Genomic DNA, 27,033 nt, shown 5'->3' on the forward strand with positions numbered 1-27,033 from the left:
TTTCTTTAAGTTAATTGATCTTTATTTGATTTCTTATCTTATGCATTCTCATTCAAAAGGCATGAAGATAGAAAAGGAGACAGAAAATGGGCCATGGATATAAATATACAAAGAGGCAAAATCTTTACAATCAGTAACATTACATAAAGGCTTAAGCTATCCATATGGACAAGGGGCACAGCACTTTGGATTACTAAAGTTACTTTCACCACCAGAAGCCACATTGGACACAGGCTACATGGTGGTTAACCATGAAACTTCATGCAACTGCCCAACATTCAAACTGTGTCTTACTTTCATCCACAAACAATAGAAAAGTTACATTTATGTGCATTATCTTCCCTCCCCCTTTGGCAATGCTAAATATACAAAACTCAGCCCCAGTGTTTCTCTGAACTTGTGTTCATCGTCCCCTTGGTAACTGCAAATACTGAAACCCAAAAATACAGACGGTGTAACTCATGTATATACAGTTAGTCGTCACTGTTAAATACAAGACAAGTACCATGCTACAGATCAAAGAACTCAGACTGGTCCATTAAAAAGAGAAGCACAGTAGTACAGTCAAGTACGAGATGACAGAATAGGCCACATCGGTCAGAACTGAAACCGGTCTACTTCAGCTACTTCAAGTATCCAATTACATTTAAAACCCCATCTAAAATCAACAGCTCTAAGAACCCACATTCACAAACATTTTAAAATTGGCACAAACTCTGGTTAAGTATTTACTTAATGTGCAGATTACCAAGAGTTTTTTTTCTCTAAGTGCACAGAAGCCAGTGCAATAATATAACAATTAATAACAACATTGATTTTAACATAACGTAATAAATAAGGGAATAGACAACTGATATAAAGAAAATATGGTTTAAGAGGAAACAAGAAGCTAAAGCAAACACAAAAGACAACATCCAACAATCAGCAGAAACAATGAGCCACAATCTTCAATGTTGAACATTAACAAAGGCACATGCGCAAACGCACACACGCACACTATGTACCAGCCAATACATGCACATGCTTAGGCACAGACGTTTAGTATGGGATCTGGTTTTGGTAATACTGGATCATGTCGTAGGTTCTACTCCTGTGAGACAAAAAGAAAGCAGTTGGACAAATGTGAATAATGCTTTCTGGAAACCAATATTAACAGGAATAGAAGAAGAGTATGTGAACCGCTTCGGTTTTGTACTGACCTGTTGCTGAGGAAGCAGTTCTGGATGACTTTGATGATGAAGGAAGCTGCATCTTTCTCACTCAAACCAGGGTTGAACCGCTGCCTGGATGTGGGGGAAGAGAGTATGAGCAACAACAGCAAATGACATTCAAACTGCTTATTCTCATTCACATTGACACACACATGCAGACACATCAACACGCCTGACTCACTTGAGCAATTTGATGGTCTGTCCTCTGAAGCAGGGAAGGCCAGTGTCCAGCATGAGTGTAACCAAGGAGACCACTCCATCCATGTAGGGCCTGGTTTACCAGAGGAACTTGTCTTAATGTTACATGTCAGCCATCTTTATAGCACAATAAACACTCGTTTTAGCACTTCTGCATACTAACCTGACAGCCAAGTATCCTCTCACACACATCTCCATGAACCATTTGAAGGGTGTCGCCTCCATCTTCCCACCCATGATCATCACCATCTCATCGGTCAGCTTGATATCTGGCTCCCAGCCGAGGTTCCCACCAGGAGAGCTTTCAAAAATGAAGCCGAAGTCTAGAAATACACAAACAAACTTTTTTTTTTTTTAATGCTCATGGATCATGTAACATGAAGATAATGTAGGGCACTATCAATACAAATACAATCACTCAAAGCATTTGGTAAAGACTGCAGACAGAATGATGCAAAATACAAGCTTAGGTTACAGAGGGTTATAATTCCATTATTGTCTCAACAATGGACTGACATTTTCAAAAAAATAGTCAAAAGTTTGGATGCACTTTGAGAATCTTAAGACAATCTGTGCTACCAACCATTTTCGAATGCATCTTTCTCCCTTCCATGTAGCTATTTGTTTGTATCAGTATATAAGATAGTTAGGTCTAAAAGTCAGCTTAAAACCTTTTTAAGATTGGTAATCCATGACACAATACACACCGATGTGGATAAGGTGGCCCTGGCTATCCAACATGATGTTGCCGTTGTGTCTGTCTTTTATCTGCAGCAGGAAGAGCAGCAAGCTGTAAGCTGCCATACTGCGGATGAAGTTGTACCGTGCCTGAAAAGAGAAGTGTTGGAAAGAATATCAGTTAAACTGTTAGTAAATACAATATGTGAGCACTGAGACATACTGTATGGTAGAGTATTACAGGTGTAAATGACCGACTGATGACCGAAAGAGCCTGCATTTACCTTCTGGAACGCTAATGTGGATTCATCTCCATACTGGTTCCTGAAATAGTCGTACATGCCGAAGTCAGTCTGTCGGCCCAGTTGGTCACGAGACTTGCAGTCTGGGATGCACTCGATCACTCCACACTGTGGTGGAACATCCGAAAATAGGAAGAATGAGAAGTACATAGATTTCAGGGGAGAGTTAGGAACAAATTTAAAAAGAAAACATTTGTTTTGGACATTCAGTTGCTCCTGTCAGAAAGTAATATAGAGTAACATAGGAAAAGTTGTATATGAACTTACTCCAGGGGCTGTGGCCACCACCCTGTAAGGAAACACATAGAGATCCAGGCCGACCAGCTGGAAGATGTTCTTAAACAGGCTGATGATCTGAAGAGCCAGCATGTCCTGTGAACGCAAATGATGTAATTGGTAAGGAAAGGAAAGTCAAGCAAAAAAGAAATCATGTCACCTCAAAGGAAGATATCATGAAATACAGGGAAGATAGCAGTGCAGTAAGTGAAGGGAGAGGAGTGTGAAACTGAGACCTGTCTGCAGTCGTCTCCCACTTTAAAGATGGCCGCCTGCCAGCAGATTCTCTTGGCCTCCTCTTCACTTTTCACCTCATCTCCAGAATCTGAGCAACACTTCAGACCTGAGGGGAAGATGTCATGACACGCTGTTTGTCGGTGCACAACATTTGAGAAATAAAATATCTACGGTAAGTTCATTTAACATTAGCAGTACCTTCTTTTTCCAGCTCACTGACTCCACACCTCCTAACTTTAAACTTGGCCAGGTAGGGAGCTTTGGCAGCACTGAATAGAGGGGGACAAAAAAGTGATTTTGTAAGTTCAGTGAAGCTGTCATATTTCTTTGTGAATTCTGGTAATACTGGTTATGAGCACTATAGAAGAATGTTTTGAGGCCCACCTCTGCATGGGGGTCCCAGACTTGTAGTCTATATCCAAAACTATGGCCTCTGGGTTACTAGGAAGATAACATCCGGGTTGGACTTTGATCTGTGACATGGCTTCCAGGCAGGCCCTCTTCCTCTCCTCCCCTTTGGGAAAAGGTCTGATATAGACAAACAAAAACAACTTGAACACACAGTTTCCACACTTCTATGACTCACTTTACTGAGAATAGCATGCATGGGTATCTCACTGAATGACTTCAGACCATAAGTGACAGTCGGGCTCTGCTGTTATTCACAGAGGGGAGTCACTGGGGAAGAGAGTGATAGAGTGGAAGCCAGGGGACAGTCCAAGTTTTTTCTCCAGATAGTTGCAATTAGTGCTGTAATGAGGGCTGAGGGGGATTTTGTCTGCCGCTAGTGGGCTAACAAAACACCCTCTGTTAGAGCCAGCAATAATGGGGCCTGTCACAAAACTTCCAGACCGGTGCATAATCAGAGAGACAGTAGCAACCAATAGCTAAATAAATGAACAACAAAGGGATTTAGAGAGTAGACCACAGGTGGAACGAGGAAGGGAAATAAACAAAACATCTTGGCTCAGGGGAACACTTGTTATCACTTCATTAACACCTTGAAGATCACCTAAAGGGTTTCGTTTAACAGTAAAGTTAAACTGTAGTATTACTTTGAGGCCTTCCTAAATGTTGCTGGTTTATTTCAATGTCCCAGTCAGATTACGAGTGTTTTATACTGCATCATTACTTGTGATGGCATTTAATTGAGGAAGATAGTATATAATGATAGAGCCAAAACACGTGATGAAAAAGTGATTAAAACGAGATGATGATGACAATAGGACAATGGGATATAAAATTAAGCAAAGCAGAGAGGAGAAGACAAATAACTCAAGGTTATGTCTTATAGTAAATGGATTGCAGGTCTATGCAGGCCTCATTGCAGCCCAATAACAAAAGGAGCATTTCCTTTAGGGCAGTAGACACAGTCCTTAATTTGTAAAATGGTTTTAAAAGCAGTCCCAGTGCCCCCAAACAGTCCCGACTCTCACCTGCACTACTAAAACTTTCGAAAACACACATTTGAGTAAATGTTCACTGTGATGGAACCTCAACCAAATTCCAGGTGTCTGAAAAACTGATACTTATACGGAAGTGAAACCAATGGATATCTGTGGGAAATCAATCCAAAATGTTATGTTAAATTTGGAAAAAGTGCAGCAGTAATGCAAAGAATATGCTACTGTAACTAATGGCATTAAACATGCTAAATGCACAGTATGGTCCATAGAGTCCCTAGAGAAGCCAGTTCACTTCCTGGGCACTGCTAAGGTGCTCTTGAGCAAGGCACCGAACCGAAAAAAAAAAAGTGAAGTGTGTTCATACTTGATAATGGCTGACACATTGGTGATCTTGTTGAAGAAGTCAAACTCTCTCTGGTAGAAGTCTTTGGCCGGGCCAGACAGAGAGCCGGTGATCTCCTCCACCATCTGCTCCAGCAGCTCACCTATGTCAGCTGCAGGGAGAGAGAAGGTTGTAGGTTCTTGTATGTTCACTTGTTGTGGTGTAGATGTGTTGAGTCAGTAAAGAGATAGTGAGGGTGAACATCTCACGGTCTTTCTGGTTTCCTTCCTCGTCCAGGTATATGTTGGTCTTCATGTTCCAGATGAACTGGTGAGCCAGCAGCTGAGATTTCTGAGCGGCCCACAGGATGTACTCTCTCACATAACCCATCTACACCAGGTTGTATAAGGAAAGCAAGACAGGGAGAGTTCTGAAAATGTCATAATCTGAAGATTTGTGGGCTTTAAATGCATTTGCGGACTCAAAAAAGCTGATATTTACCTTGTCGTAACGAAGCGCTTGGACAATTTGAGGAATGTAAAACAAAATAGCATCCTAGAAACAGTGGGAAAAAATATTTTACAAGCAAGAAAAAAAAAAAAAAAAGCCATAAATGTGTCACTGCATACATATGAAACACAGAATCCCCTAAAATGGGCGCATTCCTTTGGCTTATCAGTCACAGTTTTATCAAATTGTATCAGTGCTGTCTGAACACCATTAGGCAGAAATGGAAGAAGTACTCAGATCGGTTATTTAAGTAAAAGCAGTTATACCACAGTGTAGAAATACTCTAACACGTAAAAGTCCAGCATTCACAACTTCGCTTAAATAAAAGTCCAAAAGTATAAGCATCAAATGGCCCATTATATATATATATATATATATATATATATATATATATATTTATATTTATATTTAAGTAAAGTTGTGAACGCAGGACCTTTAATATATATATATATATATATATATATATATATATATATATATATATGGAGTAGAAGAATAAAGAAGCTAAAAAGTACCTCAAAATAGTACTTAAGTATAGTACTTGAGTAAATGTACTTAGTTACTTTCCACCACCTGCCATTGGGCATATTAGCGTGAATTATAGACCCCTGAACATACTACAACCATCAACTCTTTCTCACACTTTTAGCAAAATCAGTTCTGATGGTGTTTAATACTGTATGCTACTTGAGGAAATGACAGCAGCTGATTGTGTATGTGTTATGTATTTATGAACGTACAGGAGGAAAGGAGCGGAGTACTTTGACCCCGTACTGGGCTGTGAGGGGGTGAGGAGGGTACATAGAGGAGAAGTAGGACAGTCCAGTTGGGGGATCTGCCGGGGCCCAGCACAGGACATGACTTAGCTCTGGAGAGTCAGCATCAATTGTGTGCCATGTCACAAGGAACTGAAGAAAAACAAAAAAGAGAGAAAGTAAATTGAGAAATATATCAAAAATGTTTCATGTTCAATCAGTTTTTCTGCTCCTCTTGCTTGATGTGTATCATCTACCGAGTCTTACTGGTATCATTAGTGTTATTTATTCTCCTTTGCCATATTATGTTCTTTACAGTAACATTATAGTTTACTTTTTAATTCTACAATTGCCATAGACGATATTATTGTTGTTCTGTTACGTAGTTTTGTGCTATTTGTATGTCGTCAGATACATGTTGTTTACCAACAAAAATGGAAATGAAGTTACATAAAAATAAAAAATAAATGATTCAGGTTCAAGCCAACATTTAAATCAATACTCTCATAGGTTCTACTATTATGTGCAGCATGCATCACAGGATCCATATTTCCGCATCAATCTGACATCAATCTGACGCAAGGTTACGACCCCCAGCCTGACGGTGGGCTAACTAGCCTCCAGAGGAAACTGTGTTTATTAGTTACTAAAGTGACTGGAATAAACAACTATGAGATGTCAAGGAGGATCAGCCTATAAATTACGGTGGCCTTTGGGGAAGGCCGTGCTCTGCCTCCCTTGCTTCTTCTTCAGACAGGTAGGAGGCTCATTAAGTGTTCAGTCAGGGAGACATAAATGAAGAGGACTAGAGGAAGCTAGGGAAAGAGACTTAAACAACACCAACATGTCTTAAGGGGCATGATTATGGCCACTTGAAAGCAAAACACTGAGTAACAAAAACAACTTTTTTTCCATTTAAGTTTTGTTGTAACTTACAGAAATGTAGTGGTGGCAAAACTTAAAAAGTCAGAACATTTCAAATCCTTAGAGTCAATGGCTGCCAAAATCGGATGACTGAATCTATACCTATGGCTATAGATGATTGCAATGGCTCAATATAGTGTGTATTCCAATGCAAAATGAGGTCAAGAAAGGGTTTTAATCAGAACAGATCTTTAACTTACATAATCCAAATAAGAGAAGGAAAAGTAAGCGCAGAAAACATTAGGATTAGGAATTTGTCATGGTATAGCTACAGCAAATAAACCTCAGACCATGTCGCTAGTAAGCATGTAGGAAGTTATGCTGTCTATTTGCATAAAGCCTACTGTATCACACATGCACAAGCAGAGTTTGGCCACACAATATGTAGGGCTCATTGTGCTAGTTCCTATATATAGTGTTTCACTTTCTTTTCTTTTTTCAATGTTGTCCAGCTGCTTAAACCTTGAAACTCATCGACAGTTACAGAACTTAAACCCACTTTGTTTAAGCTTGTCCTTGTCCCCAAGATTTTTTGATTATCTGCTCCAAATACTTCAGAATAAAAGCACCATGAATGGAACTAAAAAGATGGCAGACACAACTGCCATCCTGGTGTCTGTAGTGGCAGGCGGGGGACCTCACCTTGACTGCTTCTGGAACATCACACACAGCAGCCGGATCCAGTCGCACTAGGCGAGTCACCTCTGAGACAATCGCCTCTGTATTTTTAAATCTGAAAAACAAAACAAAATTTAATAGGTGCATGCCCAATAAAAGACTTTATCTGTTCAGATATTTTGCACTTGTTATGTCATAAACGTGCATGTATGTGTGTATAAAGTACATTGTGTATGAATAAAGTTGGTGTTTTGTTTATTTCTTTTCAACAAAATTATCACTTAAGTTACAGTCCTGTAACTAAGCCATAATGTGTAGCAGCTATTTGTAGGTGAATATATTATGCACAGTAAATTAAAGGGTAATATTTATCTGTTGAGGATATTTTCATTCAGCTAGAAATTGTAGCTGTTTGCACGCATTAGTGGTGTAAGATGATTTCATACTGAATTGTCTGCCACCTTTGTGTTGTAGTTAATCATTCAAATACTTCTTGCTGCAGTAGAGGGCAATTAAGTGCAGATGGTTATGGGATTTCAACTTAAAAAACAGTTCACTTTGGATGCTATTGTTAAAGGGTTTTTGTGAGACAAAATCTATTACACTCTCGGTTTGACATTGATTGAAACTTGGGGATGTATTGCATTTTGTTTCTCTGTGTACCTGGCAGGCAGCTGCAGGGCAAGGTAAGGTGCTATGCTCCAGGCCAGGTTGATATTGTCCTTCCACTGTTTCTCTGTCAGACTGATGTATTTGGACCTCCAGTTAGCAATGCTGGTTTCCACTGACTGTTCAGTAGCAATAGCAAGCTCCTGAGTGGATAACGGGTTGTACCATATTGTCAGCCGCTCAATCTCGCTGGCCTAAAGAGAGACATAGAGGGGATGGGATTCATAATAATTCGCCAATAGGATGTCAAGTATACAACTACATGTAGAAATGTTTGATGTAATTCTCTCTGTTACCACATATTTGTGAATATAGATAGTGGATGAGAAAATGTAGTATCGTACCAGTAAAGCCAGTAAAAGAGTCCGGCGTTTCATGTAGTACTTGTGCAGCTGTGTGCCTCTGTTGCTTTTTTTAGACAGTCCTGAAACAGGACAGGAGCAATACATCAGTAATACATTGTGACAGCAGAAATATTATATTATTGACCTAGTTCATCTATAAATGTAGCAGATTTAGGTTAAGTTTCAATGTGACCATCTTTGCAGCATATGGTGTGTTCCAGCACAGCTGTTGTAAGTTTATCCTGTGTAGGCCTGCACGATTCGGGGAAAAATATGAATCGCGATTTGTTTTAGCTTAGAATTGATATCACGATTTTCTGCCACGATTTTTTTTTCTCACGAAGTGTAATGTTTATTGCACACATGAACCATGACAAAACAAAACAAATTGGCAGTACCAAACATAGATTTTTTTGCGCACCTATAGCACATTGCGCGTCACCACAAGCCTGTAAACATAGAGGCTTCAATGAATAAAGAAAATAAAGTACATACTGGCCATTTGAGTACAGCAGGCTACCAAAAATAGTGACATATAACACATTGAACTATATATGGCCCTGATACAGGCTCTATCTGAACTCCTTGAACATGTCTTTACATAATTTAAACATGTTAATGTCAATGTCAAATGCTTTCAATAAATTAATTGAAGGAGAGAAAAAAAATAAAAATAAAAAATCGAAGTCATTTAAAAATTGAACTGTGAAGAGGGGTGAATCAAGATTGCGATGTTATAACGTTTTATCGTGCAGGCCTAATCCTGTGTGTGTTTTACCTGATTTCTTGGATATGGTGGACATCCCGGAGGACAGAGGGTAGGTGTTGATCCATCCCTGAGTCACCTGCTGCCTCTGGCCCATAGCAGCATCAAGACTGTTCCTGCTATCTGCCCCTGTCACAACAGACAGGCTGTTCACAGACATGTCTTGAGGATCTACACAAAGGAAAATCAAATCCACGTATAAGGTGTGAATTCTCTGGCTATGTGTTAGTTTCTAATTCTGTTAATATTACTGATAAAATAAGACCACTGTTGTACTGTGTTGTACCTGGGGGAACCAGCTGGTTGGCAGCCAGATACTTTTTGTCAGACTGCAGGCTGGCATAGAATTTGATCATTATACTGATGTCTTCTCTCAGCCTCTTATCAGTCTGAGTGGGAAATTTGGGAGTGGCACTACACAAAGACAGAGACGGCATAGAAGTTAGTGGACAGAGAATTTTTACAGTTTTCTTTTTTGCCTACAAAACAGATTTGAACGATATTTTTTCCTACCTGAAGTAGTCAAAAGCCGATGAATAGATCTTCTCTCGCAGAACATTTCTGATGGTAGCATTTGTCACAACATCAGAATGCAGAAGAGTCAAGCCCAGAGTCAGCAGTCTGAAATAAAGCAAAGTGATGACACAATAGTCTTATCAAGTTTAGGATTTAGGATTTCTGCCAGCTGATTATTACAGCATTTAAGATTAAACCAATTTGCTGTTGTGATAATGAGACACGGTACCTAAATCTTGGTCCAATGGCAGCAACATGTCGGTTCAGGCTGCTTTTGGGCCCTCCGACACTCAGAGAAAGAGATCTCTGCAAAATGGAGGTGAAAATCTCCACCTGGTCAGCACTGCTGTACTTGGCTATCTCAAATCTCTGCACCAGAAACTGGAGGGAGAAAATAAAGAATGAATAAAGATGTGACAGTTTCCAACCCTTTTACCCTTAAAATAATAAGCTTAACTACATTTTGTAAAAAATGCATCAACATTACAGAGCCTTTATTGTAGCATCACACCAGTGAATTAGTGAACATGAGTATGCTGTGTGTATTACAGACATTTACTTTTGTTATCTCTCGATACTGAAGTTTGAAACGACTTTAACGGTAACAGTAAGTTGGCAATAGAGACGACAAAGACATTAAATACAAAGCAGTAGTTTATGTCTGCCTGTCACTGACCTCTATCCAGAGGAAGTGAGGGATGACATCAGGTTCACAGGGTGCAGGTTGACTCTCCTCTGACACAGCCAGAGGGCCGGCCTCTACCTTAGCCTCCGAAAACAAGCCCATCTTCAGTTCTACTGTCATCTGCCAAGCTCCTGCAATCTCCCGCATAAACTAGGCAGATGTGGGGGGGGGGGGGAGAGAGATAAGAATGAAGAAGAAGTTCTATTCTACAACATCTCAAATCAAGATACACATTCATGTAACAAATTATTCCTATGATTTTATGAAAAGTGATAAATATACTCACTGGCACTTCCACCCCGTTGTGTGCAGCCAGGAGCCATTCCCAGCAGGCGATAGCAGTTTCCATGCCATGTTCTGTAAACATCTTCAGAGGAGACCAACACAGATGGTGCAGGAGTTGAGGATTGCAGTCTGAAAGACAAAATATAGAAAATTGAATTATAACAAGAATCAAACAGCACTATTGCAGAAAGATATTCAAATGACGCAGAGCTGCTCACTTTTGGTAGTTATAAGCAAAGCGGCCATCTTGAACATGGCCTGGGTGAAGGCCTCTGGGTCTTTTCTGTCCAGAGCACTGGTCATCTGATAGATCATCAGCTTGGTGAGGTCTGACTGGCTGTGAGTAGCCTGTGAGAACTGGATCATACCAGCCACCTGCACAGCACATAAACAGACAGGTATGGATCATACTGTATGCAGAAAGCATAGGAAAGTCACATATTCTTAATTTTTATTATATTGAGATTTCACCTCTCCTGTGTAGCGGTTGCGCAGGTTGAGGGATGCCATGAAGTTGGAGTAGTCCTTCTTCACGCATGCAGGTCTCTCTGTCAGCTGGGTGGTCTAATGAAAAACACAGTTCAGGGTCCACTTAGGGCAACATGGTCACAAGCTAGGAAAGTAGATTTGTAGCTGTACTGTAACACTTCTGGCTATACTGAAGCTATCATGCCTGAGCCCTGACTCTCTGTATTTAGAGATCTGACCAACCTGGGGGAAAGCAGCCTATGGTTGGCCACATGGTGGAGGACAGCACCAGCATAACCAGTTAGCCAAATGGGCAACCAGCCAACCAACCCACCCGTCCATTGCAGGTAAGTAACCAGGTAACCAGCAAATCCGCAAACCAGCCAAGCAACCAGGTAGGTAGTTCGGTGCAGTTTAACAAAGACAAAATACAACAAATGAAGCAAATGAAAAGACAGATATAGCAAAATGCAAGCCCATGAACATAAACGCACTGCATAGCAAGCAAAAAGATGTCACACAGACTAGTAAGCATGCACACACGGACATACAATGCTGTAAATAAGACTGGACTCCCAGTGTTTCCAGAACCATAGAATATAATAAAAGACATATATATATACACACATATATGTGCAAAAGGATACAAGACACTTCTGGTCAGTGTTACCAAAACGGCAAAGGCTTTGACAAAGCAACTTAATGGCACATTTGTTAACCAAAAAAGCCAATTATGTTGGACAAATGTTAATAAGCATCCAATCAACAAGCCTGTAAGGCCAAAGCAGTCTGTTCCAATGATGTTACAAGTACTGCGTCCTTCTTGATGCCTCAGGAAATGACAAGGCATTTCTTACTTCCTGAGCCATCCTCAATGCTCTAAAAAAATGTAACTGTACTTACAAAATTCTTTGGTAGGACTGTAAAAACAGATACTGTGCTTTTGTTGTTGTAATGTTCGATAATGTGTGTCTAAACAATGTTTTCAGTATTTTTTTACGTGACATACTGACATTTGTTCTGCAGTCTTTAAATATGATAAAATGTGACAGGTAGCTCGGATGTACCTCACCAACCTCACCATAAATTTGGGCTGTGTAGTGTTTTCTAAATTCAAGACCGCCCTTAATCTGGGGAAAGGGCCCGTGTTCCCTGCATGTGTGTGTGAGACTCACGCCTAGTGTAGTACTCTGTCTGTTGTAGCCTGCAAAGTGCAGTATGCTCTCTGTGGCCATGGCCAGGCCAGTGTGCTGGGACAGTCCCGACACCCAGTTCTGATGCTTGTTCAAGTACTCCTGCACAACACACAAAATACAGGTAAGATATAGGAATGGACAAAAAGAGAGAAGAGGGGGGAAAAAGAGAAGCAGTAATGGAACAATGACAAATATCCTCTATAGTCAAAATATACAATGACTTCCCTAAAAAAACTAAACCGATTTAAGTAATTTGGAGTATTAGGTTACCTAAACTATACAGACATGCAAAGTCAGCTGTGAAGTTCAGACTTTTAGTATTAACTTTCATGACCATCAATGACTTTTCTTAGACTTACTTCCAGTATAGCCACTTTAGTTTTGCTTCGTTTGTTAGTTTTACATAATCAAAAGGAATTAGTAGCTACAATTAATATAACCCCTCTAATTGAGTGTGTTTTTCTGATGCCAAAGAAGAGATCTCCACTCTGAGGAAACATAAAAGTAAAGGAACTCACCTGTAAGTGGGACTTTGTGACTGAAGGGGCCCATTTCATTGCCTCTTTCAGGATCTCACCACAGCGAGCAGCAAAGTCCTTCACTATGCTCTACAAGGCGATAATGAAACCAGAATGTGACCATTTAAGAAATACAAAAGGGCTGTTAGACAATCAATTTCAATAAAATGTATCCCTACACATGTTGAGATGAGGCAGACTCTTCCTTAGAGATTGCTATTGGTACATGATTTTAAGAAGCTTATGTCATGTCATAAAAACATCACATTAAAATCCATCACAAAGGATAAAATAGCTGATGAACAGATTAAACAATCCAAAAAGAACAAAGACTGAGCAAGAAAGAGGCCACAACTGTCTTTAAAACCAATACTGTGCTGTCCTCTAGTGGTCATAAGTGTAACAACAGTCCAAACTCACCTCCCTGGCCTCATATGTGTCAGGAACAGTGATCCTGTACGGGGTGTCTGGGATGTCATAGTACGGCTGATCCTTGTGGATGTCCTAAATAAACCCAGAAGAAATTTGTTGCAACTGAAGCTTATAGGTGCACCTATCTAAACACTTCCCATGCTCTTTAAGCAAAAATAATTCAAACTCTGCTTTTGTTCCACTACAGAACACTTTTATTCCTTGACTAATAATGTTGACAAAAATCTGCACCAGAGGAGAATATTCCACACTGGCTCTGTGTTGTTCACACCAACCCTCCACTCATACTTACAGCACTTAGTGATAGAGAGAGTGTCTGCAAGATGTCCAACATGGTCTTCAACACACGACCGCTCCAAAGCAGATGGGGGAATCTAGTAAAGGTAAAACACATGAGAAATAGGATTCATACTGTTTATAACATGATGAAAAAAAAAATGTAGGCAAACAAGGATCTCGGAGACTCACGTCTCAGCCAATCCAGAAAGGTATTTGTCCGCCACTCTGCGAATCCTCTTGTGGGTGTGGTTAAAGTTGATCAATAAGAATTGGGCATGTCGCTCCAATTCCTCCTCGTGCTCTTTGGTCTTGGGCTAAAAACATGAGAAATATGATTTCATTGTTATTCAATGATACTGATAAAAAAATAAACATACAGTCAACAAGACGTCCAAGCCTTTCGAAATTGTTAACTATCACCCCAAATTTGAAGAGAAACCATACTACCTACCTTCTCAGCCATCATCTGGAGAAAGACATCAAACACCTTATCGCTAACACAAATAATGCACTGCATCATGCCTGCGAAGAAAGAAAAAAAAGGGAATTTGAGAAAATGAATTACACAGCATGAGGAAAAAAAAGACCAGAGATGAATGGGTGTAAAGCCCTCACCAGATTTGTCTTTCTGGATGGCTTTGTCTTCAAAGTACCGAAACATGACCTGAAATCTGTCAGGATCATTGGATCGTAGCATCCTGCAAGAGTGCAAGAGAAAAGAGAGGTAATACAAAGTTTCATAATCTGACCTCACAATGAACAATGTGAACCGGATACAGAAGTGTAAAAGGAGCTGACCGCATGTATTCCAGTCTGTAGACTGAGAGCAGGTACGTGGACATGGCAAAGTCAAGCTTGTTAATGAGGGCAGATCCTTCAGGAGGTGGGTCAAGTAGATTGCTGATGGTTGCTCGCAAATCGCTCAACTCAGCCTGGTGGACAAAAATAGACAATTAAAAGATAAGTCCTGGTGTTTCTGTTTTCAAAGGTAATAGAGGGGGGGAAAAAAGTCTGTTTATGTGCTGTACCGGCGTGACTGTATCATTTTTCAGGGCAGAGTTATATTGCAGTTCGGAGCGAAGAGGTTCTCCACTGGGAAAAGTGAGAAGAGGAGACGTGGTAGCAATCTCACACACACCTTCATACCACTCCTCTGGCCAAAGCCCTGAAAAGACAAAATATATTCATCCAAAAAAATACAGAAAAGCATATGGACTTCAATGACACTGATGTTGTATGCTAATATTTCAGATTTGATTAGGGTATTTAGAGCTGTGAAAAAACACTCTTCATATGTTTTTGGTTAAATCTCCATAATTACCTAAGTTACATTCACTACATTATCACTACTTGTAACTCTTCTTGCGATAGCCTGGGCAAACACGTATAAGAAAATAAGATGTATAACCAACAAATGAAGGCAATGGGAACCTTGATGTTTTGAAACTCCACACAGTTCATAGCTGAGTTTCAAAACGTCATCACTGAACAGGGAAACCATTTTGTGATTTGAAGAAGCTATTGACCACTTAACCAAAATCAGACCTCTCCTACTCATTTCGAGTGATATGGTGCAGAAGTGCAGAACTTTTGACTAAACATGTAGCATTCTGAAATCAGTTGCTCACCTGATCCTTCCACAGCAAAACCCATGACCACAGAGTACAACCAGAAGTCCCTGAACAGCTTCTGGAGACGGGGCTTGGCCTCTTTTATTGGCGGAAGCCGCCTGGTCAACTGTGAGTTAGAAAAATGAACACAGGAAAATGGTGAAAAATGCAGAGCGATTAATGTTGCATTACTCAATTCATCACATTCTGTTTAAAGTGAATCTTTAGGAGTGATAAAATGGGAATTCCTACAAATAAAAATAGCTTAAATCTTTTTCAATATGCTGCACACTGAATAAAGATACACAAATAAAATGAATGCAACTGCAAAATATCTCTTACCAGACTACAAGTCCTTCAGTAGGTAATTAGTATTAAATCCTCTTAACAGATTAGCTGAATTGTGAAGAGTTAAATACTTTAGTCAGTCACAGCACTTTTTGGTCTGTTTGATCTGGTCTATTTGTTCAGGAGGAGCCCACATCAAAGTTCAGTTTTGTATTCAATTCTTTGCTCTTAGTCCTACAAACAGGAGCAACACAGCACTTCCCGCCAGCACAGTTAAGGTAAGACATTTTAATTTAATTTATACTCTTTATTATTACAGAGTGAGACTGCAGAGTGAGACTGCTATTAAGAGAGTTTTTATGTAAATGTTTTTGTACTTTTAGCAAGTAAATACATGATTTTATTCCTATAGATTTATTAAAACATAATTTTATCGAAATCTTCTCAATGTTGATCAGATGATTATTAGGCCATACTAAATGTCTATTCTCTCTGCCTCAGCCTTCAGCATGTGGGTCATCACCGTCATGTCTGTGGCCTGTCTGCTGGTCAGTCCATCCCTGGCTGGGATTAAAGACCTCAGCTCTCACTTCACTGACCCTGAACTGGAACCCAGAGGCTTTGAGCCAGGGGGGGCAGTGGATATAGAGGCCATCCCCTTGGAGTTCCACAAAGAAAACACTGTTACTAATGACCTAGTTTTGGATGGCTTTGAGGATGAAGATTATATTGATTTTGATAAAATCCTGGCTTTGGGCAGTGACGACTACACGTGAGTATTAACTGTTGTTACTTCTGGTACATTATATAAAAAATAAAATGTTAAGAAAAGAAGTTGAGATGTGAAATATTTTCAAAGAGAAAAATTGAATATGGTAGGCCGAGACAACTCATTTACTTAGTGCCAACTTAGTTTTGAAGTTTTATACTTAGATTCTTAGAAGAATAATTGAGAATAAGAATAATACATAAACATGTCCGAAATAAATGTTTATGCATCCAAAAACAGTTACTTATAAAGCAGCTACTGTATAAGTGCTTTTAGTCTTTCGGAACAAAATACCTAAACAAATTTAGAGTAATTCTACTTCTGAATAGCTGGATGCTGAGTTTACGATATGTTTCAGTGAAGGGGATGAGATAGATGAAATCGCCACACCAGCCCCGGACATTGACATCTTCGCCGAACCCTCTGACCCAAAGATCCGCCGTGCCAGACTCCTACGGCTGTTCCATAGTCGGTCTCGCCTCCAACGCCTCAACATTGTTAATGCCCATTTTGGTTTCAACCTCTATCGAAGTCTTCGTAACAACGTTAACCAGAGTGACAACATCCTGCTAGCACCTGCTGGAATCTCTGTTGCTATGGGGATGATGGCTCTAGGGACAGGACCTGAAACCCATGATCAGATCTATAAAGTTCTGGGATTCGCAGAGTTTGTTAATGCTAGCCATCACTACAACAACACAACAGTGCATAAGCTCTTCAGGAAGCTGACGCACAGGCTCTTCAGGAGGAACTTTGGTTACACACTACGCTCTGTAAACGATGTCTACATAAAAAAGGATGTCGCAGTGAAAGATACTTTCCGTGCAGAGACAAAGGCTTATTACTTTGCAGAGCCGCAGTCAGTGGACTTCCGGGACCCTGCCTTTCTGGACAAGGCCAACCGTCGCATCCTAAAGCAGACCAAAGGGCTGATTAAGGAACCGCTCAAGAGTGTGGACCCAAATATGGTGCTGATGCTGCTCAACTACCTGTACTTCAAAGGTGAGTGAAAATCGGGACACACTCTGTCCTCCACCTACTTTCAAATGATGTGTATGTTGCAGAACTGTGAGGAAAGTAAAATGACAGCACATCTGTCTGCTGAAGTAAACATAGGACTCTTATTTGTTTGAATAAACAGGTACATGGGAACAAAAATTCCCCAAAGAATTGACTCATTATCGCAACTTTCGAGTTAACGAAAAGACAAATGTACGCGTGCCAATGATGACCAACAAGGGGAACTATCTGGCTGCTGCCGACCACGAACTAGAGTGTGACATCCTACAGGTCGGTGGCCTCACAACAGTTTAACTTGGCATCTGAAGGGTGGCAATTTCCTGACAAACATGCATACTGGTCTACAAACAAGTCAACTGGGATACATAATAATGATGTAAATGTTCTTATTTTCAGCTCCCTTACACAGGAAAAATCAGCATGCTTATTGCCTTGCCTAGGAAGATCACTGGCATGAGGACCCTGGAGCAGGAGATCTCTCCCACTGTTGTCAACAAGTGGCTCAAAAACATGACAAACAGGTCAGCAGCCTTCTCCCAAACAAAGCACACTGTAACTAATAATATGCAATAAACGTTTGGGAGCACCTTAATAATTAAAGGCTTGGGTGAACATAATGAAATTGTTTAGACCTAGTGGCGATTTAAAAGCTATACCATGAGAAAACTTTTCTATGGCTCCTTTCAGGACTCGAGAGGTGGTGTTACCTCGGTTTAAACTGGAGCAAAACTATGACTTGATTGCAAATTTGAAAGAGATGGGCCTCACTGACTTGTTCCAGGAGAGTGGAGATTTCTCTGGAATGACCTCTGAAAGGGTTTCCATGAACTGGGTGAGTAAGACTAAATCAGTGATGAGGCAAACATCAAAACTAAATAAAAGTGTGTCGGTCATTCAGTCACCTGGACACCTTATCAACTGCAATCAATAACAAACTATCTCAAAATAATGGAAGCCTTCTAATCTCCTTCCCAAGCTGAAGCACCAGGGGACCATCACGGTGAATGAAGAGGGCACTGAGGCTGCTGCTCTGACCCAGGTCGGCTTCATGCCCCTCTCCTCTCAGATCCGCTTCACTGTGGACCATCCCTTCCTCTTCCTGATCTATGAGCACCGCACAGACTGCCTTGTGTTCATGGGCCGGGTGGTCAATCCTTCACAGAACTAAACTAAACAGCTAAAATATACCCTTACAAATTCCATGTTTGGTTATAATATCCAACTAAGACATTTCTGACTTTAATAGCTGGGTTATTGTTTTTAATAATAAATTACTGCTATTAGTACAATATGTATATGTACCATCAAGTAATGAGTGTGAGTGTAATGAATGTGTATGCAGTCTCTTACCTCACATTTAAACTTCATAATTCTCGTAATGTGAGTCTGTCGGAGTGACTCAATGATTATCTGTCTGTTAATGTTTTATCTCGTGCAATGAACCCAGTGAAGAAATGTGCTCAAAACTGCATTATATACCTATCATTAACCTAATGTTGTACTGTAATAACACCAGAAAGACTATGAGAATACATGAATAACACAAGGGGATAATAAAATAAAATATAAAACTACTAGCCAAGAATTTCTGTGAAAATTATAAAGAGAGAGCTTTAATGAAAACATGTTATCAATATATCATTTATTTTCTTATCTCATTATTAAATACATCTAATATATTTTAAAGAAAAACAAGGTTGTGCAGTGTAACAATATTCAGCAGTGAACTGGTGACAGATGTTTGTACTGCAGCTAACAGGGTAAATATTTGTTGATTGTTCCCAAAAAAGGGCAGCAGTTTGTACAGACATCACATACTCACCACAGCAATCACCGGAATGAGGACTCCAAGATTTCCAGCACTACTTGATGCCTACAGGAGATAAAGAGCCATTACCAATTTACCAACATTGCAACAATTTCCTGTTGTGTTCAGATGTTAATGCATTTAAGCACGTACCTTCAGCGCTGGCCCCTTGTCTGAGGCCCTCTCACTGGCTCTCTTTCCTTCCAGGCCCAGTTGGACAAACAGCTCTAAAAGGTTCACCATCAGCTCATCCACGAGTTGCTCCCCCTGCAGGTTGGCTGCAATGTTGGCCAGAGCATTTATCACTGCCAGAGAGCAGTGCCTAGTGGAGGAAAGATGAAGGGAACATTTAAACACAGTTCCAAAGAGACATCAATGTAAATAAGATCAACAAGACAACAACAAATATTAATGTTCTCCCAACTACATGTCCTGCTTCTACATGTCCCCTGGTGCAGCTAGTAATTTTGTGATCAGGGTAAGAGCAGATGCTGACCTGTAGCCATGATCTCTGTAGTCTTTGGTAGCTGAGTAGACCACTGAGCTGGCCTTCACACTGATCTGCTGGAACAGGTTCCACCCCTCCTGGTACATGTATTGCTACAAGACAGAAAGGCAGACAGGAGTAAGACTGTGCATGCACCAGTAGGTTAAGTGTAAGTGATCTGTATCTGCTGTATAATTTCAGATTCTTTTCCAGTCCTTTGTTAATTGTAGTCTATCGCACTCTGGGTACACTGGCTGTCAAAACCCCCCATTACACTCCAAAGGGTTGTCAACTAGAATACTGGAACCTATTCTTAATGCACATTGTACTGAGCAAGTAAACAGCAGCCAGCAGGTTTCCAGTAATTACAGCGTGTCAGTCCCTCTGGGTTAAGAAAAAAAGGGTTACATTACTTCTATTTAAGCAACAGTAATAAAAAGTTCAGTCTAATATAACATAGTTACTATGAAATAAATCTGCATTCCCTCACCAATGGTTTACACATTTGAATGATTCCCTGGTGCTAATGTAATGGCCCTTCTCAACCATAAATGTATCAAAATAATGAAGGCAAGATGCCCTAAAAATGTGTTATCATTGTATCTTTGAACTCACATTTCCTGTAATGACCATGCAGCCAAGCTGGTCGATGATGAGGACATCCAGCTGTGATGGAGGCTGGCAGAACTTTTGTTGAAGGATTTGTAGGATGTGCTCCATGACTTTAGGAGTGTCTCTCAGAGCCACTGCAATGTGGCCCAGTGCTCGAATGGTGTGATCTGGGATCAGATGGGCATCCCTTGCAGAAAGACACATTTTATTTTTAGAGTAGCTGTTCATCAAGGACTTGAAAATGAATACAAGGCACAGTGTTGCTTTTCTTCAACCGGAAATGTTGCTTACTTGTCATTCTCCTGTGAAATGTATAAACGGTTGGACAGACTAGCCAGAAAGGCCTCCACTATCACATTGTCCATGGTCAGACCAGCTTTCAGACATCTGAGAGATAAGAAATACACACAAAGATGAACAATGAAAGTTAAAAAAAAAAAAAATACGTTAAGATCTTATCTTCAAGTCTGTGGCTGTGCCAGGTGTTTGTGTCTGACCTGCATATGTTGTCAATGGAAATGTCTCTGAGCTGCTCGTACATGGACGGCTGGTCTTTCCTGTTGGACAGGAGGTTGAAGGTGGACTGAGAGTGCTCATTGGTCACATTTATCCTAATTTCTCCTGTGCCTTAAATAAAGAGTGACAACAGCACAAAGACAAAAACATCAACAGAAAGAGCATTAAAAACAAGCGATTTTAAATCTATTAGAATTTAAAACATTGTACCCTGCACAGAAAAGAAAAAAAGGCTGATTGTAGTCTCAAATCTAAAGAGCATGTTATCTTTTAGAATCTAACAAATTGGCAGCTAATCTATGAAAAAAACAGTACACTGTGAAGAACCAGTAACCTGAATTGCTTTCCAATTCTCTGTACTGTATTTGCAGCAGCTAATCAATGAACACTCTGTTCAGATCAATAGTGGATTAGCGCTGAATGTAACATAGATGTATATCTGTCACTGTATCATCAGCTACAGCACTTTCGTCCCATTTACTTTAGGCTCTGATCATTTGTGCTGTATTAGGGATAAGAATGTTCCTTAAATAATAAATAAATAAATAAATAAATATATAAATAAATAAATGAATAAATGAATAAATGAATTAATGAATGAATTTACCTGTGTTGCACTGGCTGTGATACTTATAGAGTTTAATAAGAACAGGGGAAGGAACCACCAGGAAATCCCTAAGAGAGGTAGTGGCAGAGTGAGCAACTACTGGAAACCTCTCACACAGACGACCAAGGCCCTGAAACAGAGGGGGAGACAATAAGAGAAATTGCCCAATAAATAATAGAAATGTATGACCTTGAAACACAGTTTTGGGTCAGCTTCAAAAGCAGGATCACCAGGATGCTCACTTATTGTCCAATTTTAGACCAGTCTCTCATCTGCCTTTTCTTTCAAATGTCTTGGAAAAAGTTGTTTTTATACAGTTACAAGCCTTTTTGCAACAGAACTCTGTGTTTGAAAAACTTCTATCTGATTTCAGATCACGTCACAGCACTGAGTCTGCACTGCTTAGAGTGCACAACGATATTGCCTTGTCTGTAGATGCCGGGAATCCTGCTGTTTTAGTGCTTTTGGACCTCACAGCGGCGTTTGATACAGTGGACCATGCAGTCCTCCTCTCTCGCCTTGATCATTGTGTAGGCATCCGAGGCTCGGCACTTCAATGGTTTAGCTCCTATCTGGCAAATAGGAGCTTCTCTGTCATGATTGGTGACTTCTCCTCGTCAACTGCTCCTCTCTCCTGTGGGGTACCCCAGGGTTCAATTCTTGGCCCCATCCTGTTTTCCTTATATATGTTGCCTTTAGGGGCTATTATAGGAAAGCACAACCTGTCTTTTCATTGTTATGCAGAGGATTTGCAAATTTATTTGCCTATGAAGCCGAATGACAGTGTCGCACTAGACTCCCTGCTTAGCTGTATTAATGATATTAAGTTTTGGCTTTCACAAAACTTTCTTCATTTGAATGAAGCTAAAACTGAGTGTATCATCTTTAGTACTTCAGGCATGCCAAACGATCCAGCTTTGAGTTTGGGAGCTCTGGCTTCATACCTTAAGCCAGCTGTCAAAAATCTGGGGGTTACTTTTGATTGCAACGTGAAATTTGATAAGCAAATCAGCAATGTTGTTAAAATGAGCTTTTTACAGCTTCGTCTCCTGGCTAAAGTTAAGCCTTTTCTTAACAGGCATGAACTAGAAAAGGCGATTCATGCTTTTATTAGTTCAAGGTTGGATTACTGTAATGCTCTTCACGTTGGTTTGAATCAAACCTCCATCTCACAACTTCAACTTGAACAACAAAACAAAATGCTGCTGCTCGCTTTTTGACAAATACATCTAGACGTGCACACATCACTCCCGTTCTCTACACCCTACATTGGCTCCCTGTGCGTTTTAGAATCGATTTTAAGATTTTATTGTTTGTTTTCAAGGTCTTAAACGGCCTGGACCCGGAGTATTTGTCCGAGATCTTAACCCTGCGTGAGCACAACCGGTCCTTGCGGTCCTCAAATCAGAAGTCCCAAGGTCAAGGTATAAACGGTGGGGTGATCAGGCTTTTGCGGTTGCTGCCCCCAGACTCTGGAACAAGTTACCCCCTGATATTCGGACGATTACAGATGTAGCTCTTTTTAGGTCTAAACTCAAAACCTATCTGTTTAGAATGGCTTTTAATATGTAGTAGTGATGTGACAATTTCCCTCTCCTATTTCTATGTAACCTTTTCTGATTTTACTGTTTTCTACGTTTCATTCTTTTTATTGTATAATATGTTGTATGATATGTGTTTTATTCTTGGTTTCTGATGTGAAGCACTTTGGATACCTGCTGGTTACTGTAAAGTGCTATGTAAATAAATGTTGATTGATTGATTATTTTTAGTTAAGTCATTTTCTGCAACATTTCTCTTCTATTTGAGCAAATATCTTTGCGCTCTGGCTACCTTGCAGTATAATACCTGTAGGCAACAGATGAGCAGGGGCATATGAGCAATGATGACTTTACTGGAGGTTTTCGACTGCAGCTTCTCTGACAGTTTGGTGCACAAATTCTCAGCTCCTGAAAAAAAAGACACCAGGAAAGAAATGTAATGCAACCATAAAAAATAAACATATCCAGTATATGACTACTGAACACAATGCTCTGACTACCTTGCTCATCTTTGACAGCCCACACCATGAGGTCCACGCAGGCAGCGTTGGCTTGGCAACGAAGCTTGAGGGGGCTCTGTTCCACCGGCAACCCTCCCGTGTCATAAAGTACCCGCTGCAGCTCTGATTGACTGCTGCTAAACTGTTCTAGTACAAAGTCATGCACTTGCCGTACAAATGCTGGCTGCAAGGCTGAGAAACATGGAGAAAGTATGAACATTTGACAAAATATTCTACTTGATAGACCACAATAAACAACAATAATCGCAGGACTGTGGGGATTTAATGCATAATAAATAAGCTTATAATAATCTATGATGCTTTACCTTTCATGTAGTACAGTGTGTCCCGCAGCATTTTGAACACACACACATAGAGAGTGTCACTGAAGGTTTTGTAATAGAAGTTGATTCCAGGATTAGACTTAACAACAAACAGAAGAGATAATGACAGAGAAGATTATTTAACTGATAATGGCATAAATTTAACTTTGAATTTACTATCTACATTTTTTTTGTACAGACAGTGGTTACATAGTTACCTCTGTAACCTCCATCATAGTGGCGTCCAGAGCTTTCAAAAACGAGTCGGAAACAAACTTCTTCACCTGTAAATTGCCGATACGCACAACCACTGGTAAAGATGCAATATACGTGAACGGGATGGGAGACAACAGATGCAGTATCTTGGTAAACAGGAAGTGGGCTACCGTACCATGCCCAGGAGCTGTCGGAGCAGATCAACGGGCACCTCCACCTCGTTTTCAGTCCCCGTGAAGAGAGGAGACACTGAGAAACTCGAGCTGACTGTAGAGAAATAGTAGTCAGGATCTACTGTGCTGCTGTCTGGGAGGTAGGCACCTAAAATGAAAGAGCCCAAAGGACATTAAAAACACCCTGGATCCATAGTATGTGGTATCAAGCAACAAAAGATTCACCCAAATTAAAAAACTTTTACTATATGCATGACTGTATTATTACAGCATGTGAGATAGGTCTTCAGTGTACCCTAATACATATCATTCATTTTGGATACATACAAGTGCAGATAAGTAATATGCAAGTAACTAGTTGTTACATAATGCTGATGACTCACAGTGATAAACTAGGATGAGTTGACAGAATCCAGGTTTACATTGGCAAACACAAATCTAATCAAAGCTGCTTGAGTTTCTTGAGTTTTACCTTCAAAGTAATGCGGGCCAGGGGCTGTAGGAGAGCAGGGAGAGTGGCCTCCTGGATCTGTACAGACCTATGAGACACCACATTACAGAACATTTATTTAACAACTAAACATAAAGTCATTGAAAATGACTCTCTAAAATATGTGACAATATTATGACTCTGCAGTCACCTCTAATTGCCTTGAACACACAAAACATCTGAATCCAATCAGCTTCATCACAACATATACACACCTGCGCAGAAGCATCCAGGTTGGTCCCAGTGGATCTGCGCAGAGATTCACTCTGGCACACTGTAAGCAACGAGGATGGCATGATAGAACGAAATTCATTGAAGGATCTGCGCCTCACACCCTCTGTTTCCTCTGTGACGCAGCGGGCCGGGGGCGAATCTTTGGGGAACAGCTTGGACAACAGAGCTTCGTCTGTGTAGCTGTAGCGGCCAAATGCTCGAGTCATGCCGAGCAGGCTGGGGACGGTATACCTGCACAAGTAGACTGGAGGCAAGAGAGCATCTGTAAAGCTTTCTTGTGTTTTGAAGTACTGATGTTATGCACCTTGTTGCCTTTGTGTGTGTGTGTGTGTGTGTGTGTGTGTGTGTGTGTACCTTTGTCATGATTATCAGGTGTTTGGCACATGTCCTGCAATGACTGCATGACCTCCATTATAGCGTTCAAGATCTGGAGGGGAAACAATAACTTAGCACTTCACTGCAATGCAGCCTAACCTAGAAATGATATATTATCACCACTTTCTAAACTGACCTCTTGTCGGGAGTCTGGGTCCCTCTGAGCCACATCTGCTAAAAGAGTCACTAGACAGTAGCTGAAGTTTTCTGCGACTGGGAGATATTCTGAGGAGCAGAAAATGACAAGACAAAAATACCTACAGTTGAATGTCACATATACGTGTGCAGCAAGAAGTGGCATTTTATGGACGGATATTAACACTATCTCAATATGTCTTGAGATAGTATTGAAAATGAGTAAGAATATTACTAGGTGCACAGTTACAGCAAGTAAATAGAGGCCATTGTAAAACAAAGGGCCCCACTATAAGAGGATTGTTCTCACCCTTTCCTTTCTTTCCCGAGCTTTCTTCGACCCATTGGACCCGAGGTAGCCCTCTCAATAGGCTCAGCAAGTAGGAAACAAGTATGTCTTTGTGCTGCCAGAGTGAAGAAAATGATTACATACCACAAACAACTGCACTTGTTGGCACAGAGCAGCACCTTTGTTTGCCTAACAAGCACTGATAAATCAAAAATATGAAGTTTTAATTATTTATTCCGACAATCAATCAAATCTGGATCAAAGAAAATATATCAAACATTACTTGAAAAGTGAAGCTACCATCTCTACATAATCAGATGGCAGGTAAGCTTTCCACCCTGTGTTTCAGTGTGATGAGGTTAGAGGCTTACAGCTGCATGTCTAATCGCCAGTTTAATAAGATTATGGGAGTAAGCTTATCATGGTGATATATGTGATATACTGTATACGTCCTGCTGAGAGGCTGGTAGCAAAAGCAGACGAATAGTACTGATATAATAAAACTAATAATGTCTTAATATGTCATGCTACTGCATCCCTTTGTAATAAACTCTGTAAATTGAGCAATGTTTGGATCATATTATCCATTAACTGCCAGGACAACCTAAATATCTAATGTTTAAAGTGATGATGAAATGCACCCACTGTGTTAAAAAGGCTCAACAGCTTGATTTCTTACTGACGACCACCCACCTGTAAGCCAGATTCCACCAAAAACACAGCCAACGCAATAACAGCATCTCTGCGACGCACATCTAGAGTGAACACACCGCGGACTTCCACTGGACACATACATTGTAGCTTCTGGACCTGAAAGAGCACAAAGAGATCATGAATTTATTATCTTGAAATAAACTTATGATAGACATCAGACAGATACGCATTGAAAAACCTGTTTGAGAGTGATTGCATGTTCCAGTATTGCATTTTGATCTTTCTAAAGCTATACCAGGAATATCAGGAAACTGCACTATTAGTTTTGTACATACATTACATTTATACACACTGGTCTTGGGTTACACATACTTTATATATCTTTCTAACTATTATTTTTACCCCTTACTACCTTCTGTGGATCAATAAAGTTTACTGTTGCTATCAAGAAGGAAACCATAATCTACTATGTTGCTGCCTACTGTAACTATGTTATCATGATACTGGTATTTATGATATTCAAGACAGTCACCTCACTATGCCTTAAAAAAAACTGGTAATTCCCACACACCTAAAACTGGACATTAGATAACCTATACGCTCCATAACACAGCAAAACTCGGTGTATTGATGATTGCCTATATGTTTTGTTTGATAGCACCAAATGTAAATATTACTTTACCCAACACAGCTCTTTTTCACTATACTCTGTATTGGCCAAATAAATAAAAGAGCCCGTTTTGATTTTGACCTGAAGATCCCTGCAACAGGTATATACCTATACATATCATG

At 40.2% G+C, this 27,033-nt stretch overlaps 2 protein-coding genes across 4 annotated transcripts in view; one reads left to right on the forward strand and one right to left on the reverse strand.

The window, feature by feature from the left end:
* pi4kab (phosphatidylinositol 4-kinase, catalytic, alpha b) overlaps nt 1-27,033 on the reverse strand; it is a 27,561-nt gene continuing 528 nt past the window's right edge. The window contains exons 2-55 of one of the 3 annotated variants that reach the window (XM_031305686.2): nt 26,281-26,397; nt 25,609-25,702; nt 25,300-25,388; nt 25,143-25,215; nt 24,770-25,032; nt 24,537-24,603; nt 24,067-24,212; nt 23,894-23,959; nt 23,679-23,775; nt 23,353-23,544; nt 23,160-23,260; nt 21,312-21,441; nt 20,686-20,815; nt 20,480-20,575; nt 20,192-20,375; nt 19,586-19,689; nt 19,243-19,411; nt 19,105-19,155; nt 15,224-15,332; nt 14,624-14,760; nt 14,394-14,527; nt 14,211-14,293; nt 14,047-14,117; nt 13,785-13,909; nt 13,609-13,690; nt 13,305-13,388; nt 12,885-12,974; nt 12,346-12,465; nt 11,414-11,428; nt 11,174-11,266; nt 10,921-11,077; nt 10,704-10,831; nt 10,409-10,567; nt 9,962-10,113; nt 9,730-9,837; nt 9,503-9,630; nt 9,229-9,345; nt 8,451-8,530; nt 8,101-8,300; nt 7,462-7,552; nt 5,881-6,048; nt 5,132-5,185; nt 4,900-5,020; nt 4,673-4,802; nt 3,287-3,430; nt 3,101-3,171; nt 2,902-3,008; nt 2,657-2,761; nt 2,372-2,497; nt 2,117-2,237; nt 1,573-1,732; nt 1,393-1,482; nt 1,200-1,283; nt 1-1,090 (exon numbers count right to left, since the gene is read on the reverse strand). In XM_031305686.2, the coding sequence (XP_031161546.1) occupies nt 1,039-1,090; nt 1,200-1,283; nt 1,393-1,482; nt 1,573-1,732; nt 2,117-2,237; nt 2,372-2,497; nt 2,657-2,761; nt 2,902-3,008; nt 3,101-3,171; nt 3,287-3,430; nt 4,673-4,802; nt 4,900-5,020; nt 5,132-5,185; nt 5,881-6,048; nt 7,462-7,552; nt 8,101-8,300; nt 8,451-8,530; nt 9,229-9,345; nt 9,503-9,630; nt 9,730-9,837; nt 9,962-10,113; nt 10,409-10,567; nt 10,704-10,831; nt 10,921-11,077; nt 11,174-11,266; nt 11,414-11,428; nt 12,346-12,465; nt 12,885-12,974; nt 13,305-13,388; nt 13,609-13,690; nt 13,785-13,909; nt 14,047-14,117; nt 14,211-14,293; nt 14,394-14,527; nt 14,624-14,760; nt 15,224-15,332; nt 19,105-19,155; nt 19,243-19,411; nt 19,586-19,689; nt 20,192-20,375; nt 20,480-20,575; nt 20,686-20,815; nt 21,312-21,441; nt 23,160-23,260; nt 23,353-23,544; nt 23,679-23,775; nt 23,894-23,959; nt 24,067-24,212; nt 24,537-24,603; nt 24,770-25,032; nt 25,143-25,215; nt 25,300-25,388; nt 25,609-25,702; nt 26,281-26,397 (6,165 nt within the window). In that variant the 3' untranslated portion in view covers nt 1-1,038. Of the gene's footprint in view, nt 1,091-1,199; nt 1,284-1,392; nt 1,483-1,572; nt 1,733-2,116; nt 2,238-2,371; nt 2,498-2,656; nt 2,762-2,901; nt 3,009-3,100; nt 3,172-3,286; nt 3,431-4,672; nt 4,803-4,899; nt 5,021-5,131; nt 5,186-5,880; nt 6,049-7,461; nt 7,553-8,100; nt 8,301-8,450; nt 8,531-9,228; nt 9,388-9,502; nt 9,631-9,729; nt 9,838-9,961; nt 10,114-10,408; nt 10,568-10,703; nt 10,832-10,920; nt 11,078-11,173; nt 11,267-11,413; nt 11,429-12,345; nt 12,466-12,884; nt 12,975-13,304; nt 13,389-13,608; nt 13,691-13,784; nt 13,910-14,046; nt 14,118-14,210; nt 14,294-14,393; nt 14,528-14,623; nt 14,761-15,223; nt 15,333-19,104; nt 19,156-19,242; nt 19,412-19,585; nt 19,690-20,191; nt 20,376-20,479; nt 20,576-20,685; nt 20,816-21,311; nt 21,442-23,159; nt 23,261-23,352; nt 23,545-23,678; nt 23,776-23,893; nt 23,960-24,066; nt 24,213-24,536; nt 24,604-24,769; nt 25,033-25,142; nt 25,216-25,299; nt 25,389-25,608; nt 25,703-26,280; nt 26,398-27,033 lie in introns of all 3 variants that reach the window. The other 2 variants (XM_031305683.2, XM_031305685.2) reach the window with 2 other exon arrangements.
* serpind1 (serpin peptidase inhibitor, clade D (heparin cofactor), member 1) lies at nt 15,646-18,859 on the forward strand. The gene is made up of 7 exons (XM_031305723.2): nt 15,646-15,771; nt 15,995-16,265; nt 16,621-17,264; nt 17,404-17,552; nt 17,679-17,803; nt 17,970-18,114; nt 18,259-18,859. Exons 2-7 carry the CDS (start codon nt 16,003-16,005, stop codon nt 18,448-18,450), a joined length of 1,518 nt encoding a protein of 505 aa, XP_031161583.1. The 5' UTR covers nt 15,646-15,771; nt 15,995-16,002; the 3' UTR covers nt 18,451-18,859.

Source organism: Sander lucioperca, chromosome 2, assembly GCF_008315115.2.
Source record: "Sander lucioperca isolate FBNREF2018 chromosome 2, SLUC_FBN_1.2, whole genome shotgun sequence".
In the NCBI taxonomy this organism is placed as follows: Eukaryota; Metazoa; Chordata; class Actinopteri; order Perciformes; family Percidae; genus Sander; species Sander lucioperca.